Source organism: Abramis brama (assembly GCF_963993115.1).
Source record: "Abramis brama genome assembly, chromosome: 7".
NCBI classification, from domain to species: domain Eukaryota; kingdom Metazoa; phylum Chordata; class Actinopteri; order Cypriniformes; family Leuciscidae; genus Abramis; species Abramis brama.
Window position 1 is genome coordinate 34,874,374 of NC_139969.1, and position 21,590 is coordinate 34,895,963.

At 36.5% G+C, this 21,590-nt stretch overlaps 2 protein-coding genes across 7 annotated transcripts; both read right to left on the reverse strand.

Moving 5' to 3' along the window:
• Positions 1-150: 150 nt before the first annotated feature.
• On the reverse strand, positions 151-8,312 carry LOC311086969 (uncharacterized protein). 5 transcript variants are annotated; one of them, XM_084120212.1, is made up of 6 exons: positions 7,450-7,611; positions 6,123-6,257; positions 5,543-5,587; positions 5,221-5,454; positions 3,937-4,083; positions 151-3,577 (listed from the first exon to the last, which is right to left on the reverse strand). In XM_084120212.1, the coding sequence occupies exons 5-6, from the start codon at positions 3,998-4,000 to the stop codon at positions 2,232-2,234; spliced, it is 1,410 nt and encodes a 469-aa protein (XP_083976338.1). In that variant the 5' UTR covers positions 4,001-4,083; positions 5,221-5,454; positions 5,543-5,587; positions 6,123-6,257; positions 7,450-7,611; the 3' UTR covers positions 151-2,231. The 5 variants fall into 5 exon arrangements, with proteins under 5 accessions (XP_083976338.1, XP_083976340.1, XP_083976337.1 ...); XM_084120214.1 differs by lacking the exons at positions 6,123-6,257; positions 7,450-7,611 and adding an exon at positions 8,279-8,312 and having other exon boundaries at positions 5,221-5,412; XM_084120211.1 differs by lacking the exons at positions 6,123-6,257; positions 7,450-7,611 and adding an exon at positions 8,279-8,307.
• Positions 8,313-14,339: 6,027 nt separating this feature from the next.
• aqp1a.2 (aquaporin 1a (Colton blood group), tandem duplicate 2) lies at positions 14,340-20,587 on the reverse strand. Of its 2 annotated transcripts, none has more exons than XM_084120445.1 (5): positions 20,193-20,587; positions 19,125-19,289; positions 18,902-18,982; positions 18,447-18,624; positions 14,340-15,036 (listed from the first exon to the last, which is right to left on the reverse strand). In XM_084120445.1, the coding sequence occupies exons 1-5, from the start codon at positions 20,556-20,558 to the stop codon at positions 15,017-15,019; spliced, it is 810 nt and encodes a 269-aa protein (XP_083976571.1). In that variant the 5' UTR covers positions 20,559-20,587; the 3' UTR covers positions 14,340-15,016. The 2 variants fall into 2 exon arrangements, with proteins under 2 accessions (XP_083976571.1, XP_083976572.1); XM_084120446.1 differs by having other exon boundaries at positions 14,347-15,036; positions 18,452-18,624; positions 20,193-20,582.
• Between the last annotated feature and the right edge of the window lie 1,003 nt (positions 20,588-21,590).

A 21,590-nucleotide genomic window follows, 5' to 3' on the forward strand; every position in this document is an offset into this window, starting at 1 on the left:
TGTATCTCTACACCCTTGACTCATTTAGTATACAGGGTACTATGAATATGCAAAATAGCCCCGCCTCCACTCACTCACAGCAGCTCAGAGATCCACTCGTTGACGATCACCCGTTGATCTGATTGGTTACAAGGTAGTTTGTGACGTCAGAAACACCAGCGATTTAAAAAAAAAAATTGAGACTGTCTTTGATTCACTGCAGTTTTAAGGAGAAAATACTCAGCAATGGAGTTGCCTTACGAATTTACACATGGTTTGTCTTAAAACACATTTAAAAAAAAAACCACATAGACATAAATAACATTAATTTTTTGGCAGCCAACAGGCCAAGTCTTGGAAAGCTGAGGAAAGAAATATCGTTGGGGGCATAACCTGTTTATTAGAAAATTTATCAGAAGAAAATTAGCTGATCTACAAACGAAATGTGATGAAACATAAACAGGAAAAGCCAAAGGCCATATGCAGCACTGGCTTGATTATTGATTATAAATTCAGTTTAGTTTAGTTAGTTAATTCATACATATTTGATTGATTTTATTTTCTTATTGGCTAAATTACATATACATAAATGCAAATTCTCAAAACATGAACAATGTTTTGTAATGTTTAAAAAAGAAGTAATGCATTATGTTGAGTCAATCTTGCCCTTAAAAAAACTGAAATATATTCAGACTGTACATGCATGCATTTCTTTTCATGTTTTTGTATAATAGTCTTTGTGTAATATTTGTACTTGTTTATGTGCATGTTATTAAATAATTGAAAATAGAAACTCAACAATGACTATGAGAGCGGCCGTGCGCTAGCTGTGACATCATCACAGCGAGGCGAAAACATACATTATCAAAAACGTGCCAAATTTTGTTCAAAACTACAAACATATAAAAAAACAATATGAAAGGAATGTTATTGTAAAAACTGCACTCTGAACTGCTTGTCCTTATTCCAGCTTCTCTTTCTGCTGGTTGTATAAAGCTTGCGGAGGGCGTGAGATGTTGTTTAAATTTGTTATGTTTGGTACAGATGTTAAGACAACGGCAACGGTGTACTAATTTTTCCTTTGCGTTTTTCGCGTACAGATTGCAAAGTTGTCAAACTGATCCCCATTCACACGGATCCACGAAAATGACTAAAAACGCTGTATTCTGCTGTCAGGCCAGTAGTTGGCGATGTAACTTTATAAAGAAACACTTATAGATTGAACACATAATATGCATGCGCATAAAGTCGGCATTTTCACAAATTCGCAGTTTTTTAGTTTATATGGAGACAATAAAGTTATCGTTTCAAAAACATGCACTTTGAAACCCGTTTTCACAAGTTTGCGGTTTCAGGCCCCCAAAACGTAGCCTAGAAATCTAGACGCACCCTAGCGGCAGCAAAATTTATTTTGCAGCCAGGGCAGTCTAGCAACTCTCCGTTGACTTTCGAGCTGGAAAAACCAAACTCTAGTCAGGCCAATCACATCGTGTATAGAGTCGGTGGGCGGGCTTTACATAATGACGACAGAGTTGTGATGGTCCTGCTACTTGAAAACAAAGAAGAGCTGCTGCTGCTGGCGAACAGCGGTCTTTCGAATCGGCTTTGGCCGCGACTCTGGAGGACTTGGAGTTAAGCTTTTCTTTGAGAAAAGAACAAAGAACGGCACTTAAGTCATTCTTAAAAAAGATGTGTTCGTAGTTTTGCCGACCAGATACGGCAAAAGTTTAATCTACTAGCTCCGCTGTTGGGAAAACGCTCTGGTTGGTTGAAGCGCTATCCTATTACGTGCCGAGGGAATTTGAAAGACAGCCGTTTATCCCGCCCCTCGGATTGAGCCGTGCCAATGCTGAGTTGCCAGACCTAACATCTTGATGTAGGTCTGGCTTGCCAGGCTACCCAAAACGCTGTTCTGTAAATGAACGGCCGAAAGCATGAAGAGTTTTCCGTTTTTAGCTGAAAGCGGTGTTGTGTAAATGCCCCCTTAGTGATTAATTGTTCAGACTTAATGAAGCTACAGATGAACATATGATGAAAATCAACTGACCAGAACAAATCTGAAATGAACTTCGGATTGTTATGCAACACTGGATATCAAAAATAAAATGATGTAGACAGAGAGCCATAACAATCTCAGCCGTGTGGGGTGAAATATATTTTATGAGCAGCTATTTTTGAGAGCTATTATTGCATGTTATTGGGTCATGTTTGGTAAGGACGCAGCATTGGGATTGGATATGAGCACAAATTGCCTACTGTAATTTCGGACATGCGCTTTTTGTATGACCAAGCAGAGAACCCAAATAAGTGAAACTCTTTCCACATGAATGACACTGATACGGCTTCACTCCAGTGTGGATCCTCTCATGTATTTTCAGATATTCTGGCCGTTTGAATCTCTTGCCACATTGCGGACACTCATAAGGCTTTTCTACAGTGTGAACTGACTGGTGCAGTTTCAGTTCAGAATCTCTAATGAAGGACTTTCCACACTTCGAGCAAATGTGATCCTTCACGCCGCTGTGTCTTTTCAGATGTATTTTTAAATTACCCATCTGCCTAAAACCCTTCCCACACAAAGAACACACGTGAGGCTTCTCGTTTGTATGGAGCTTCACGTGGTCCTTCAGGGCATCGGCCCTAAAAAACCTTTTACCACAATGATCACAGTTATAAGGTCTTTCTCTAGTATGAGTCCGCAGATGTACTTTAAAAACACCGGCCTTTCTGAAACTCTTCCCGCACTGATCACACGTGAACAGATTTTCTCCAGTGTGGATTTTTATGTGATCCTGAAGGCTTGGTTTCCGTCTGAAACTCTTCCCACACTCGTCACATTTGTGCGGCTTCTCTCCGGTGTGGATTTTCATGTGTTCATTAAGGGTTACTTTTAGTTTGAATTTCTTCCCGCACTGATCACACGTGTGCGGCCTTTCCCCAGTGTGGACTTTCATGTGTTCGTTCAGGTTTCCTTTATGTGTGAAACTCTTCCCGCATCCATTACACGTGTACGGCCTCTCTCCAGTGTGGACTTTCATGTGTTCGTTCAGGTTTCCCTTCTGAGAGAAACTCTTCCCACACTGATCACATGTGTGTGGCTTCTCCATAGTGTGGACTTTCATGTGTTCGGTAAAGCTTCCACTATGTAGAAAGCTCTTCCCACACTGATCACATGTGTGTGGCTTCTCCATAGTGTGGACTTTCATGTGTTCGGTAAAGCTTCCATTATGTAGAAAGCTCTTCCCGCATTGATCACGTGTGTGCGGCTTCTCTACAATGTGGCTTTTCAGATGATCATTAAGGTCTCCTTTTTGAGGGAAACTCTTCCCACACTGATCACGCATGTGTGGCTTTTCTGCGGTGTGGATTTTCATGTGTTCAGTAAGGTTTCCTCTAATTGTGAAACTCTTCCCGCACTGATCACATGTGTGCGGCAATCTATGCAATCTTGCGTGAAAATTAAGATTTTGTTCGCATGAGAAACTCTTTTCACACTGAGGGCAGGAGAAACATTGTTGGGTTTTTCCTTCCAATGAGTCACTCGAAGACATTTCTTCAGTTTTGACATGATGATGTTTCTCCTTCGCTTCCATCAGGTCTAAAATAAAAGTAAAAGTACAATAAGTTCCTACAGTTTGATTTTCAGTAAATCATAAAAAAAGCTCAAATGAGAAGCCATTTTAAAGCAATTGTTTTCAATGAGTCAAAACTAATATGATGGACGTGTTCATATTAGCCTTTATTTTTTATATTATGTCTTTTCTTTTTAGAGGTACAAATCATGTCATTGGTGACATCTGCTCTGATAAACTGAATGCCTTTAACAGGTACCAATAAACCTCAAACCACTGTATTCATCATTTCATAGCTCTTATGATTTTCTAACGGTAACCACTAAATCTGATAAACTGCCTGAAGTTTTATAACCTAACTGAAGAGTCAAGAATAAACACCAACCTATTTGTTCTTCAATATCTTCCTGTTTTATTCTGCAGGATTCAGGATAATTTATGTTCTCCATGTTCTTTCATAAACTCTTCTTCACTTGTAGGCTGATTGGAATATTCCAGCATTTATTGGTGAATTTCTGTGGGAGGAGCAGATCTGCAAAAATAAATCTGTTATTAAATTGATGCTTTCAGTAATCCACACTGTCACATTTTAAGCATGTTTTGTGTTCAATCGATCTAACTATCGAAATGTAAATTTATTTGCTTTAAAACATATTCACATATTGTAATTTAGCTGAGTTTTTGTTCATTGTTTTTATTGTTTTATTGTTGAAAACATTAAATGTGGTTTATCACAGACTTTATAGTTTGTCTCAATCTATGGACATCAATCAAATGAACTGTAAGTGTCAATTTACATGTGATCTGTTGACATCAGCATGAGAAATGAAGTAAAAATGGGGACTATTGACATGAAATAAATAGGTTTTTCAGCGGCTCTGTTAATAGATACTCCCGAAAGTCCTTTGGTGAGATGAGAGACCGTTTCATTAACCTCAGTTAAATTAAAGCATCATATAGCAGTGTAGCATTAACTTTAACAGACATTTGAACAATTACAGTATACCCAAACAAACAACTGCACGATATATCGGCCACCATATCGGTATAGGCCAATATATGTTCATTTTTAATGTTATCGTTATCGGCCCGATAAGAAAATTTGGCTGATATATTAAAGCCGATAAATGGTGGATTATTTCCTTTTAACTGAGACACTTCAGATGCGCACTGTTCAACATGATGGTTTTGGTTTCATAGAGGCCTAAGGCTACATAAAATTAAAATAAGAAAACATCATTATAATTGTGTGCTTGGGACATAGATTTTAATGGTGAGACTTTTACTTTTGTAATCAGGCTCTCAAAAATTATATAAAAATTTGGATTTAGTTTTATCGGCCAATATATCAGTTATCGGATTTCAAATGCAAAGATTTATCGGTTATCGTTATCGGTCTTAATTTTCATATCGTTGCATTGCTCTGAAGTTCATCACATCGTTGCCGGCTAAATGTTTATTTCGGCAAACAGATGCCAGAGGGCCATGTATGTTTACCCGTTTAAAAGCTTATCTGAAAAGGAATGGAAAGATGGATTGTGTTTTCGTTTAGTTTAACAAACGGAAAATGAGATTTCGGCTCGATTTCTAATTTTTTTTGTTGGTGGTTTTCAAATCGGTTTATAGCTTCGATATTTCATTCTTGCATGTGGTTGGCGCTGAAACGCACCTTTCATCTGATTGGTCAAACCGCTCCGTGTTCAGTCCAGTCTGTCAGGCAGAATAAGAGTCACACCGCCAAGTCCCAGTTTAAGGGCCGTGACACACCAGGCTGATGGTCGGCCATCGGTGAGCATCTTCCACACGTCGGCTCTAGTCGGGCTCACGGCGACGGCAGTTCGCCCAATCCAGCATGTCGAATCTGCAGTGGAGCCGTCGACGAGAGAGAGATCACTCTGATTGGCTGTACAGTATAGCAAACAGGTCAGTTCACGAGAATAAAAGTCAAGACGACACAGACAGAAGGCTGATCTAATTGTACGTCATCTTACCTGAGCCTTCCAATACATGAATATTTTCATAACAACATGAGCCATCTGAAATGAAGAAAGTGATCAACATGACTGATATTCATAAGCAAGCGCTGCTTTGTTTACGGTTTGTATGCAAGTCAAAATCTGCTACGGGGTAATAATGGAGCAACAGTTTTAAAAGGGGATTTTTCACTATTATTTACCACAGGATCTGCATTTTTACACGGGTTTAAATAAAAAACATTTGGTTGTAAGTGACAATAAAACCCCCCGCATCAAAACCACTCCTTTCCTGGTAAAAAATTAACTTTATTTTTAAAAGTCAACGAATTTGTGGCAGCTGAATGTAGCATTTTTGAAGAGCCAAACATGTTACTCTCTAAGTAACGTAATTTAAGCTACAAAATAAACATATTTAGTAAGTTTGGGAGATAACGAACTATTTTGAGCATTAACGAGCATTTTGAACGTCTCGCGCATGTTTTATAATTACCCAAAAATCAATTGGTTGCAATATTAGAACTAAAAACAAGGACACACTCATGGGTATCAATCACGTCACAGCATACTTGCCAGTTAATATGTAAATAATTATTACTTTACAATTCATCTGTTTTCAAATCCACATCGCTGTTTAGAGGTCACGTGATCAAGACCGATCAGCGAGTAAACGCATCAGGCGGTGACTTGTTTCCTCGCTGCACTATCAGGCAATGACTGTGCACGAAGGTTCCTCACAAAGCAGTAAACAGTAAAATAGAGCGAGCTTTAGTAAAAACTAAGCGAATATTTAACTACCGCAATAGTAATTTCTCGTAAGAAATGACATCATAAGTGGAAAACGTTGATCAAAAATGTACATTTACACACAAACTGACGTCCAGCCGCAACTTTCAGACGCCATCTTTATTTTTTAGCTCTTCTGTCACTGAATGTAAAGCACAGGATTGTGGGATATCAAAGGCAGCGAAGGATACATCTATGCTGCCTTCAAGAATCGATCAGATGAAGGAATCTCAGGAGACCGGGAGTGAAGCTAACATTGCATTCGGACGTGCCTTGATGCCTTCTTACCTCTTACACAGGCAGCATTTATCAGTTTCCGGACGCAGCCCCTGTAAGCTGCGGATAAATGATCCGTGTGGCCAACGAGCTAGGGACCATCAGAATAAAGTGAAACCAAATAAACAAATGAATAGATTTGACTTTATTTTGATGGTCACATTATTGTTTTTACCCGTTTGTGCTGCTTGAGCTTAAATGCTTTTGTTCTTTATATATTTTTTTACACATATTTTTTAATGTTTAAAAAGAAAACCTTAAGATATAACGTAAGCTTGTTCTGTGTATTGCCTAATTTTAAGCTTGTTCAGAAATTGTGACAAAAAATGGATAATAAAACGTCTTTCTTGTTAAACGTCATTTAAATAAACAAATATTCGTTGTTTATGAGCCCAAATATTCGAATACAATATTTTTGAAAAATGCCCATCCCTAATTCAAATAATGTAAATTATAATGTTCAATGAATAGGAAAGCCTATTTTCATACGTATCTACTGTAATCTACCTCACCAGAAAATTATTTATCAGGAATTTTACTAAGGCACAGCAAGATTTTACTGTAAAAAGGGTCTAGCGACACCTCTGCTAACGGGTAAAACTCTTCTACTCACTATAGTCTGCTTTCACAGCCTCTTGTGTTTATAACTGTGCTCTTGCAAACTATTATAACCTTCAGGGATTTTTTTTTTTAAAGACTGAAAAGTGATGGTGATGTTGAAGTGTGACTGTGGTGGTGTAGTTTATAGCCAACCTTAAGGTTTTGACTTCTGCCGATTGTAATTACGCTTCAAAATTCATAAAAGTTGTGTTCATTTGTGAAGATAATCACAATAAACAAAACTTTTGTTAAGTCATATATACCTTCTGTTCTGCAATAATCAAAAAGCCAATGTTGAGGGAACCAGGGTGATGATAACTTCCAGGTTGGCCCACAAAAATAAGTGATTACCGCAGCGCTCCTATCACCCCATGGCCAATTATGAAAATAACTTCCAATAAACTGTAAACAATCAGCAAAACATTTACTCTATGAACACAATAATAATAACAATTTACAAAAACTGGGTACAATGAGACTTATAATACATTTGTTACATTATTTATTAATATTTGTTAATGTTAGTTAATAAAAATACAGTTGTTTGTTAATACTGTAGTTTACAGTGCATAAACTAATGTTAATAAATACAACTTTTGATTTCAATGCATTAGTAAATGTTGAAATTAACATTAACTAATAATAATGCTGCACAAGTTTTCTTTATTAATGTTAACTAAATTTGTTAACTAATAAAACCTTATTGTAAAGTGAGAAGAGCTCTTGCCATATATTCTTGTTATCATCATGTCACATTAAAATACCAAAAGTTACGTTATTCTCTTGACGTCTGAAAAAAAGTATATCAAATGAAATTTTATAGTTCATTCAGTCAAACTGACGGATAAGAATATGTGTAGCGAAAAAGGTGCATATTTATGCTGTTTATCCATTTTGGATTTATTGCATAAAGTGATATGAAAACATGAAAACGTGATATGAAAACGCATATGTGATGACAAATACGGTCGAAATTATCCGCCAGAAAATACGCACAAATAGCGCTGTACCAGTTGAAAACAATTCAGAAATGACCCTGAACAAAATGTGTTTTCATAAGTGTGTAAATATGAGAAGCAGCTGTGAACTAACCTCAGCTCAGGGGAGTGTGTCACTGACGTAACGTAAGGGGCGGGCGCTAGTGGTGACGTCTGCTTCTTCCTCTGATTTGATTGGCGGTTGGCAACCAGCTTTAGAGGCGCGTTACCGCCACCTACCAGACTGGAGTGTGGAGCAGGAGAAAGAAAGAAAGAAAGAAAGAAAGAAAGAAAGAAAGAAAGAAAGAAAGTAAGTTCTCTCTATTATCCCAGTAGTCTTAAAATTACCTTCTAAGAGGCTTTTAACAGTAATATTTTGATGATCTTTTTCATTTTTCTCAGATCTTTCTTTCCTCCTCACAGCCCTATACACTCCAACAGCACATGTTGCTCCGATTCTATTTCATCACAATTTGCACATATTGGGTGTTTACCTGAGTCCGATGTGCCCATAAATCCTTATTGAGTAATGACTGCCTCTTCCTTTCGGTTCCTGCCCCACCCACTCTACCAACCAACCTGTTTCTGGATATTATGTTTACTTTACCTGTATTTCCCAGTATTCTGGCCATTTTTCACCATTTGTCTCTTTATAAGCGCTTCCCCCCAGCTTTAGGAGCTATTTAGGAGGATCTGTTGACAGAAATGCAATATCATATACATAACTATGTTTTCAGTGGTGCATAAAGACCTTACATAATGAACCGCTGTGTTTTTATTACCTTAGAATGAGCCATTTCTATCTACACACACCGCGGGTCCCCTTACATCGACATGTTTCTACAGTAGCCCTAAACGGACAAATGTTTCGTCAATATGTTGTTCTCCGTGCAAGGAAGCTTGCTAAAGTCAGCGAATAAAACACTGACACAATGATGAAGTTACAAGTTACAATAATATTTGCAATAACATATTGTTCTACTGAATAATTAAGTAAAACTAATTTTTTAATTTATCTTTGTAAAGAAACCTCATTGCTGAACTGGCTACTCTCTGCTGTCTCAGACGACGACATCTTTTCCTGTCGACCACCGCAACTTCTGTTGATTGCAATTCGCAACCTCACCACTAGATGCCGCTAAAAATTACACAGTGCACCTTTAATGGGATATTAATTTTTTACTGTTTGCAATTTTGGTGATAACTTAGCCAGTTTATCAACAACCTCATTTCCATCTATTCATGGGCAGGAATCCAAACATATAGCCAACTATCAAATCTTCTTTAGCTGTGTAAGCAGGGCGGGGCCGAGAGCTGCGGGTACGGAGCGAGAGGGACAACGGTGGCCTCGAGTTTCTCACGGAGGAGCTCTGGGAGGATGACAGGTGGAGTGACGACAGTGAAGGATGAGAAAGGACCAGGCCTGGACTTTACATTGTATTTCATTTATGTGTGTGTGGCAGTTGTCCTTGAGGGACTGCCTCTTACCTTTGTTTAGTTATTTGCGTTTTTAAAAAAAACGTTTGCCGATTCCTGCACTATAAAAAAATCCGTAAAAATAGGGCACTGTATTAATATGACGGAATTTTCCGTATTTATTTTTTACAGTGTTTTACCTGTATTTTGAATGTTGAACTTCATTGCGTTGTGTTTTAGCGTTAACGAAAATTACCTTTTCTTTATTTGTAATAGCTGACTTTCTATTGTCTTCCATTACATGTATCCTTTTGAAGCTGTCAAAAGGCTGCAAACACAATTCAACAAAAACTCAAAACACTTCAGATAAATAGGAAATCACACAATGGTAGCAGAACAACACCAACATAATGCCGAGAACTGACACCATGATGGTGGGATAGACTGAGAAGCTGCTAAATGAAAGCCATTCACCACTTTACTATATAACTGTTATCATCACTACCCTCTACTGATGGATGATTGAATTGTTCTTCACATAGCATTTAAAATTTCTCCCAATCTGCCTTATTATATGCCCATCTTACACCATAATAATTACATTTTTTAAATTTATTTCACAGGTCACTGGAAAATGATCACTGCCTATTTTATATTTAGATACTGACAATATACATTTACAAGCTAATGATGCTGAAACTATTGTGATATCCAAACATGGCATTCCACCTCTTTCTTTGACTATTCTAGTTGGTTTCCCATTATAGACACACTGAAGAGTTCTCTTCCATGCATTCTTCTATCCCCCATTTTTATCTGTAACCCTGCATTAAAATCACCACATATAATCATTTTGGCCCTTTTCAAAATATCTATTGTTAATTCTGAACACGGATAACTTTAATACTCTGATTGTCCTCTGTATATATATATACATATATTTAAAATCCTGTCCATAAGCGATCAAGCTTCTGGCATTTCAATAAAGCAACAGGAAATACATGATATTGATGATAATGTTACAGAGCTCTACAAAAAGTATTGGCACATTTGGCAGTGACATACATTTTGTGTTTTGCAAAGTTTGTAGAGTCTTTTTTTCACATATTTCCATGGTATGCTGGAAAACAATGATAAGCATTTAATACATTTTAAAGGCTTTTTATTGTCAAAAACATTCAATATATGCAGTGTTGACCCTTCTTCATAACCTCTGGCGTGCTGGAAATCAGCTTCTGGGCCTAATCCTGACTGATAGCGATCCATTCTTCCCTTATTAGCGCTCGGAGGTGGTCACGATTTGTTGGCTTTTGTCCACTAGCCTTTCGAGGATTGACTACAGGTTCTCTATGGGTTTAAGATCTGGGGAGTTGCACTCACAAACACCTGTTGCCAATATTGAGCAATACATCTATGGTATATCATCATTTATAAATGACGCAGAGATTAAAATTGCATTTAAAATACAATAATAATATTCAACCAAAAAAAAAAAAAAATCACATTTTTGGATTATATGACATTCCCCTCAGCCAATAAAATTAAAATCTATGTGCCATGTGCTTGACATTTGTTGCAACAAGGAAGTAAAGGAGACATTAAGCACATGTTAGGTCACATGCTGTCAAGGCTCCTTTGTGAGTTTATTCAGGAAATACATATAAATAAATAAAAATAAAATAATAATCATTGTACATCCAAATGAGTTTTAAGTTTTTGGTAAATTTTAACGCCCATTTAAAAAAATCAATAACTCAAGGACCAAAAACTCCTTTGATATTTTCTTGAGTATTGCCTGTGTTTTAGGTTGATGTTAGTAAGTTTTATAGAAGACAGAGAGGAAAATCTGTACCTTTCCAGAAGTATTGATGATAGTGACGGCAGTGCATCAGAAAATAAGGTCGTAGTACACTGTAAAAAATGTTATGTGCTACTTACTAAAAAAAACAACAACAATATGGTAAAAATATTACACATGATATTTTTGAGTAGTTAAGGCTTGATTTCTTTCATGGAATCTACCTGAATAAATCATGTAAAATCCCCTAAATTATTTAGTCTATTACACAATGAATTTAATATTTTTAGTTAAATATGCTTGTGTATTTTAAGTTGACTCTCAAAATCGTGTGAATTTGAGTGAATGGAAATGACCTATCAATATGTGACATAGAGTTATGTTGTATAATTAAAAACACTGAATGCTATTACCACAAAACATACACAAACTTGTTATTAGCAAAGTTATTGCTTAATGATCAAAGCAACATACTTCAGAGTACAGTTATTCACAGCCTAACCATAAGCCCTACTCTTCTGCACAATGGTAACCATCAAAACTTGTAACATAATAGAAACTCTTTCAAATGTCAAACATAACTGAACATTAAACATTACCAGATGTTTCCCTTTACTCAAAAACACATAAAATAACACTTAATTTCAATATTTGCAGCAACATAGACAACAAGAGCAACAAGAGTAAGAAAACAAGTCTGTGTTGGCTCTGTACTTTTAGCAGCTTTAAAGATAACTTTTAAAGCACTCTTTTTACGTGTCCTTTTAAAAGCAATGTTTAAAAATAGGCCTATTTGATTTTTTTATAGCTATTTTATAATAAATCCAAAATCAAAATGTGAAAAGAACTACATTAGGAACAAAATTAGTGTCCTCTGCTGCCATCGACTGGTTATAATGGTAATGTCATTATGTCATTTTTATTTTAAAAGTCTTTGTTTTATTGTCTGGGGTCCAAACATCCAAGTGTGCACGATAGAGGAACGGCCCCGATTACGCAGACCTCCTAAAAGAGTTCAGTTTAGTATGAAAAGTCAGCTTAATATGCTGGAATTTTTCAGATATCTGAAAAGGAGGCATAGTTATACATCTCTGTTTTAGCAACTGTTTTACTCATTTGGAATACAGTGTCAGTTCATTTATTTACCTTAATTATTATTTGTGGAACAGATAAGGGTCTAAACAGACCGCCTAACTAATGCTAAACTGTGGCTTTGTAATCTGGTTTAAAATGATATAAAGTTGACCTACACTCTTAACCCTTGCTGTAAAAAAGGCCAAATTCTGACAGCATCATACCATTTTCCATTAAAACAGTAATATCCCGTAGTTATATTTGTCATTTTCAAAAAAAATAGCCTATACAAGAATATACATATATTTTCCAAATCACACCCTATACCCTCATTCACTATTCCCTACATTAGTTCTCTAATATAGTCCACTAGAATGAAAAGAAGTGAGTGAATTGAGACACTGATAAAAACACCTGATAAGCACACAGCATAAGTGTGCAGTGTTTATATAATCCACACTCAGAGTGTTATAAGTAACGCTGAAGCAGTGTTAAAAAGTTACTGAGATAATTAAGTGATTAATTGAGTGATGATTGAGCACTATTGAAGACACCTGATGTTAACGAGCAGAATCACTGAAGGAGAAAATCACAAATTGTAAGTCATCAGAATGGTGATCAGTGTTTGTATTATTTGGGCTACTAATGGCAGTGGTTTACTGTAAAATTTACTTTTTTTTGGTCACCATTGTGGTGAAGAGTAGGGTCTGTGCTTCAGTCCAGGAGAAGATCTACAAACATTGCTGATATACTGCATGATGCAATTTAACGGTGACTGTATAGTTGCTGGTCCACTGGAAATCTATTTATTTACAAGAGTTTTTTAGTTGTCTCAAATTAAATAAGATCACAGTAATACTTTGCTCACATTATACATCTGCAAACATCTGTTTGTGTATGTTTTTTTTAAACTAATTCTTTTTAATATTACATATAATAAGTGACACATTTAAAACATTTACACATTTGTCTACGAAACTTCTGGATTTATATATTTTTCTCACTTAAGATGCAAATGAAATAAATTATTTTGGCAACATATACCTGAATTTTTTTATTTTTTTTTGTGTTGTTTTAATTTTGATAATCCATTTCATATTAAAATTGACAGAACCCCCACCACCACCTTTCAGACCTGCGCTACACCCCTGAACATTAGTCTGAGACGATGGACTACTGGTTAAAAACAGAGATGAACTCATAATCAATTGTCCCGTTAAAGGAATCGCCTGGATTCATTGCTAGCCTTGGTTTCTTGAAGCACAGCAGTACGTTTGGGATAGCTAATTTAGGCTTTTTAAAGTGTCAACTGATTGATATTTACTTCGCCATTTGCAAATTCAGCTCCACAAATGCGCAATTCTTACAATTATAACTTGGATCTTAAGATAACATTGTGGATGGGATGAACAGAAACTGACGAATTAAAGCCTGTTTAATTTTTATTTTGACATTATGATATGCACCTAGGGAGAGGGAAAACTAGATAATTGACCATGAAAACTTGCATTTAATCATTCTTTTAACTAAATAATAATAATAAAAAGTATACATTCAGTATAATTATTATTTGTTGATTAAATTATTTCATACATCTTTGGAAAATGGATAACTTTTGATTGGGTGGGCCACTGGTCTGCTGTTTGCTTCAGTAAAGATCACAAATTATGGAAAAAATCATGCCTCTGTTTTTTTAAAATTTGAACTTATTTGAACTTGAGCGCCATGTTTTTCGAAGCCAGCGTCATGCGCACGAGCAAGCGCAATGGTCAAACACATTTGTATGTGTTTACATGCTAGACAAACAATGAAAAAGCAGAGCAGTGGAGATCTTTTCTGTGTGGTTGGCTCCTAAGCTGTGTCACCCAAAAATATCACAATACAGAAGTAAGGTTGGTCGCAAATTTCATTTAATACAGACTTAATGCAAACAATTATTATTATTTCTTTTGCAAGATACATTAGCTTTAAATTGATTTATATATATATATAAAGGTATAATTTCCAATAATGGCAACATAGATAGGGCTTTAAATATCTAATTTCAAGAATTATATATTTATGATGTAAATCATCAGTGCAATATTACTTAAAAATAAAATATTATACTGATCTGCAGATCAATTTCTTCAACATTAAGAGTTTTCACTAAAGATGCATTAGGCCTAATACCCAGCAAGCAATTTTGCATTTAAAAGATGTCTAATAGCCGTCCAAACACAGCCCTGACGTCTAGGCTAAAACAAGGCAAAATTTGGGCTGTCAGTGAAAATTGTATAGATGTCTAATAGCCCAAAAATAGACACACGCATAGCACATGTCAAAGAAATGAAACCAAACACATTGTAATCACTGTTGACTTTGCTTACATGATAGAATGTCATACATCTCGCAAGTTATTTTGGCAAGAACGACATGTAACCAAATTCAAGGTTATTTTGGCTAGAAGCGGTTTACTCTTAGCCGGACTATATGGGGTCTATAGTTAGGCTATTGCTTGCTGGGTATCCAGTTAATTTAAATCTGTCAAGAGAGGAGTTTGCCTGGTTGTTCTGAAGTCCATGTTTACTCAGCTCCCAGACCTCCTGCAACAAAAACAAAAAAGACAAACACAAGTCAGATAACAACTTTTTTTTATGCATTTTTATTGTATTTCTGTAAAAACAAACAAAACCTGAAATTACATTCTTGGCAACAAAACAAATAAAAAGAAAAGTCTGTTACAGGGATAGTGGTGTGGAGAGTAAAGATGTAGGTTAGATATTTTGACAATCATCCTGAGTTTGAATCCCGATCCCATTCTTCTCTCCTATAGACTGCGGCTCATGCGGCTCACATTGTTCAAGACACCTTTAGGGTTAATGGTGGGAATGCCTGAGATTCACTGGGGGGTGGGGGTATATTTTTTATTTTTAAACAACAGATTCCCACTATATTTATGTATGAAATTTGCATAGCATTTGGATGGTATTATGTGGATAAAAGATGTAAATCCTCTACATTGTGAAGTTGAACTGGTCCACCCTTGAAATTCACTCCATGAACTCATTCCCCCTGAGACTCCTTGAATTTGCTTTGCATTTCGCTTTTGTCAAGCAATGCAACTGTGCTCGAGGAGATCTACAGTGTGTGCTTGTTTATGCCTCATCAGCACAATGTGAGGAAACTGATAACTGAACTTTTGGGTGTTGCAGTTCTGTCACTTGATAAATGTTGTTCAAAAGTCTCACTCCACCCTCAGCAAAGCCACCAGTATAAACTCTTCTCTATGTGTTTAGGTTGCAGGGGAAGTTAAAAGCTCTTAAGCCAGCAAATTTTCATAACACGTTTGGTTTACAATTTTTCTTCAGTTGCAGAATGACTATTATTATTATTCTTTATTTTATTTTTTATCTTTGAGTGTGCAAGTTTAAAAAATGTTGCAATTCCCATTATCACTTCATGGTTTTTGAGATGACTGGATACGCTCCAGCATCCCTGCAGAGGACAAATGGTTTGGAAAATGGATGGATAGATGGATAGTCTGTGTCTGGCAAACAAAAAACAGAACATGTAAAGTATCATTTACAAAAAATTGTAAATTACCACAAGAATCATTTCACTTAAATTTATATATTTTTTTGTGACAATTTATGAATTGTTTCACAAACAATTATTTGCATTCTATGACAGATTCTGCATGGATATACATAAGGATTTCTTTTACAATTACTTGCAACAATTGTCAAAGAGACTACATGTGCAAATATGCAACATGTTCTATGAACGAGGTCCAAAAACGTATTTTGAGTAAAGGGAACAGGTAATCGCATGCCTTGGTCATCACCTGTCCATTAGATTGTGCTGTTTCCAATCGTTGGAAACTATTTTTCCCTATATTTGATTACCAGATATACAAATATTGTCGAAAATCATTTGAAAAAAGACTAAAACTGACTTTTTAAACAGCCATCTGCGTCTCTAATCAGATCTCCTTCACTGTGTTAATTTTTATCTACCTCATAAGACAATAAAACAGAAATCATAGTTTTCCAATGAAACCGAGCCAAAAGTTATGATTGCCATTTAAATGCCGGCCAAGAATTTTAGGCATGCACCTTAAATTCTTGGCAATGCTCCAATGCAGATCTACTCTGATGCATCTTGGGATGGCTTTTTTTTTTTTTTTTTTTTTTTTTTGTGGTTTTAAAAACAGATGCTAAGCATTGATGATTATTTCTCATAAGCGAAATGCTCTCCCTAAAAGAGATTTAGTAGATACCTGACAGGGTTTGCTGTAGTCCTCATTAAAATGATAAATGTGCTAGTGGATATATTAATTTCAATTATGTTAACAGTTAGTACAGAGCAAACAGCATGAGACATTCAGTTCGTGACATTGTCCAACAAAGAGTTTCGTTAAATTGTTTGTAACTCGTGGCAGTCAACAAAATGCTGACTTGTGTGACAGCTTTAGCATCGGTTAGTCTGGAGGTGATACAGAAGTTGACATCAGGTCGGTTTGGTTATACTTGTTAACTGCTTTGCAGAAGTGTTCTCATAAACCTCTCAGTACAAAGCTGAGCATATATTGCTACAGATTTGCAAATGCTTAATTCTTTCAATGTTAAAACACTTTCCTCTTTCCCAGTGTAATATCAAGAGACAGCATTCATAAGGCGAGACTTTTGAAATGTGTTGAAACTGTGGCTTTTTAACTTCTTCAGAGCGTTGCTGTGTTTGTTTGATTATCCCAGTTAGGCCGACATAACAGGGACAGGGGATAGTGTTGGGGAAACTTGTTTTGCAAATTTGATATGCTAGTGCCACAGAAACTTCTGTAATGTGGTTCTTGTCTAATTTGTAAAATCATACTGTTCACAATCCATACATTTTCAAACACCGGATAAATATTCTGAATATTACTGTTTACATGGAGGTCTTCAACAACCACAGTCTAATAATGCTGCAATGTCTGAGAGAGGAGAGAGACTTCATGAACCCATTATGCATCTAAGAGAGAGAAGAACAGAAGATCTAAAAGACATCACCTTATTATACAGTTGTGGTCATAATAATGTTAATAATTGTAACTAAATAAGAGGGGTAACAACAGGATGATCAGAGTAAGTTGTACTTATTTTGTCTAATGTTGGAAAATATTGTTCTTCAAATATGCAGAATATGCTGGAAAACCAAAGAAGATGAACAAATCTTAGAGGATTTTTCTGAAGAACAGTGTTTAACTGCTCAGGACAATTAAGGGAATCATGTCAACTACGAAAAAGAAAAAAAGCAGTCGTGGATCATCCAGGTAAAGAGACACATGCAGTATTAAGAATCAAGTGTATGCAAACTTATGGACAGTTTGTAAATACATTTACTGTTTTGTCTTGTGGACAATATGTAAACATCTATTATGTGAAATAGCTTATTCATGGAACTACTAAATAAAATAAAAAAAGCAATTTTTATAATCCCTCTTATTTTGTTAAAATTATAATTATAATTATAATTATTTTGAGCAGATTCTTTAAGGTTTATGTAAACTTATGACCACAACTGTATGTTTACAGTATAGGGCCACCAGCAAGTTACCATTTGAGACTGATTACATAAGAATTGATAGGAAAATAAATATAGATAGAAAAATTATGGCAAACTCAAAAGTCAAGATAAGTCACGGTAATGCTGAAAACAAGATTAATTTATTCAATCAACTGCCAGCCCGTAAAGCAAAAATAATCTGCCTCCCCAAGAATAAATCTGTAAGTGCGCTGAATGCTGTTACAGGAAATTCCTGAGATGACGGCAGAACACTTCCTAAAGTGTTGGAAGTAGCCGTGCAAGTAGTCAATTTAGCCAGAACGATGCTGCTACACAGAGTAAGACACTAGAAGAAGCCGACTAAACAATCATTTTGACAACAACAAAAGAAATGATGTTGTATATTCTGGTAATGTATGTAGACATTTAATGAAGGTTAAAGACACATTTCAGGGCCGAGGCCACTGACCAGACCCAGATCTGGGGGTTCGGGGTTCGATTAGGGGTTCTGTCGCCGAGGCGTCCGGATCAGCCGTGCCCTTCAGAACCTTCATACGCTTGCCAAACGCTTCCTTTTTTGGGTAGAGCAAGAAGTCATACACAAGAGCAGCAGCCACCCCACCGATCATGGGTGCAATCCAGTATATCTATACAAGGAAATAATTGTTAATTATTTGATACCATTTTTATTTTGCACATAGTACGCAAAAGAACAGAACCAAACGTTTTCTTTTCTGGCCTATGAATGCTTTTGAAGAAGTAATACTATGTCACAATGTTTATAATGCAAAAATCAAATATAACCAAATCATAAAATGACTAATCTCTACCCTCAGCAAAGCATTTAAGTTGCCCTTAATTTTTGTTTTTACTCAAACAGCAATTGCAATTTGTTCTTGTTGATAAAATGAGGTGCAAACTTACCCAGTGGTTTTTAAAGGATTCAAGAATAACGGCTGGTCCAAAAGATCGAGCAGGGTTGATGCCGCAGCCGGTGTAACTGATCTGGGATGAGAATGATGAGCTTGTAAGGTTATGCACGCAGCAGAAAAGAGTCTTGACTAAGCTTGGTTGGAAATCTACTGATCTAAGAACATTGCGTATGATTTATGTTTGGTTGATGAAAAGTCAATTATCAAGTGCTTACTGCTACCAGGTGCCCTAAACCCACTGATAGTCCGATGGCTAGGGGTGCAGAGCCTGTGACATCGGTCCGGTTTTTGTCTGTTGTGGCCAAGACACAGAGGACCAGCTGAAAGGTTGCAAAGAGCTCAATGGCAAATCCCTGTCCCTGTGACACACCGTTACCCAGCTATAAGGAAAATAAGAAAATAAAAAATATTGGATTACCTTGTAATCATGCAAAAAGTTCAACATGATACTACTACTGTCATATTACAATTGTAGGACAAGATAATAAATGTGATTTCAAGAATACCTCCTAACATCTGATTGAAATTTGAACATTTGCACCATTACTGTAGAATGGTGAAGAAAAAGACTCATTTAACAAACATTTACCCCATTAGCAGGAAGTGTAGTCACACTACATGGGGAAAATAGTCACAATGGGAACCTATACCATTAAATATTGTAGACTTTTTATAGTAAAATTTAAACAGTGAAACAATTATGAAATAAAATTAAAGAGCAAAAATGGAAAATATAATATAAACAAAATCAAACAATTGTTTTGGCCTACAGAAATGGAAATTAAAACATTAAAAGAAAAGAAAAGTTAATTATTGCCTTTGTATTTTGTTATGGCACTAAAGCAAATTGTTAAAATATTACCTGGAAAATATTTATATTGTTTATTGAGTTGACAGCTTATGAAAATGTATTATGTATATGTATAAAAGAAATAATTACATTAAAAATTTACGTTAACTTTAACGTTAACTTTCGTTAAAACGTTTCTTTTTATTTTTAATGGACTCCATAGAACCCTTTTGCAGCCCCAAATAAAAATAAAGAAAGAAAGAAAGAAAGAAAGAAAGAAAGAAAGAAAGAAAGAAAGAAAGAAAGAAAGAAAATATTCTAGTTTAAGACAATTTTGAGTTTGAAATCAACATTCAAAAATCACTGCTAGATAAAAAAAAACTTTTGTGTAACTTATAGTTACTAAAATATCCCCATATGACAACTAACCATGTAATACAATTTTGAATAGTGTTAGTGGTTGAAATTTAATACTCTGTATAAAGCAACTTACCATATTGAGCCCCAGTTTTGTGTCAGGGTCAGGGCTAACTTTGAACATAATGCCACTTGCCAGCACAGCTCCCAACATCTGGGCGATGACATACATGAAGGCCCTGAAGAAACTGATCTGACAGCTAACCAAAAGTCCTAAAGTAATAGCTGGGTTCAAGTGGGCTCCACTGATATGCCCCAAACTCTGAGCCAGTGTGGCAATCGCCAGACCAAAAGCTAAAGCTACTTTAACCTCTTGGTCAGGATATCTGTTATGCCTGTTTCCAATGGCAGAGGCTATACCAATAAAAACAAAAATGGTCATCCCAACAAACTCGGCCAATACTGCCCGCCAAAAGGACCAACTTTTAAGCTCTCGTGCCATTACAAGAATTGTTCCTCTTCTGCCTTTTAGCTGGTAAATGAAAATGCCTGCTAAGCTACCACTTATAAACACTTAGTGAAAGATGACTGACAGGAAACTGGTTTTAACAAAGGAACCACAGTTTTAGACCAGAAAACGGTAGGAAGTAGTTAATTGCTAACTGTCCGAGAGCTAGTGTCACACAACAACCCTATTAAATTGTAGTTCTACCAGAAAGACTTGGGAGAATACATACCGTAAAAGGTATACATTAATTAACAGCTCAGCAAGCAAAATTATGATTATGAAGTATTTAGAGCACGATTGGATAATGAGAAGGTAATTGGTGACGTAACGATTGAGTCTTCCCGGCAGAACTATAGCACTAATGCACAACCACCCCAAGCTACTACCCTGAGGAGCAGACCACACCCACCAATAAGGTTTAGAGGCCCACAAAATAATTTAAAACAAAGAATGTATTGAAGTCGAACAATTAAGAGCATCTCTAAAAGCAAGGCAGTCGCCCTTTGCCACAGTGTATCTCTGGGTCTGGCTTTAGTCAGAAGTTCCCCCCACACTCCCCCACTCAGAGGTTGCCACTACCCGACCGGATGAGTCCCCCCCGGCAGATGAACTGGAAAGGCGAAACAAGAGGTTACTTTGGTGCAGCCCTAGCTGCCAATGGTTGAATTGCAATGATTCACTAGCACACTACACAGGCTGTTACCTGGGGGTAAGGTGTGCCCGGCTCGCTCCCAGGTCGCTCGGTCTGACACGGCCTGGGGAAATCCACTGCAAACGTGGGACACACTTTGAAAGAAAACACCACAACACACCAAGGTTCAAGTGAGACTTCACCGCAGTCTTCACACCAACAGTCAGCAGGTGGTTGACTCAGGACAATGGCAGGCAGGCGGCGACGTCGGCGCCGGCGGTGCTGGAGTGCGATATTCAGTCGGGTACACGCCAGGGGTGAGGCAAGCTGGATGGTGGGGTTACAGTTACACACTTAGAGCGAAAAGCTGGAGGCCTCAAGCTGTAATGCAAACT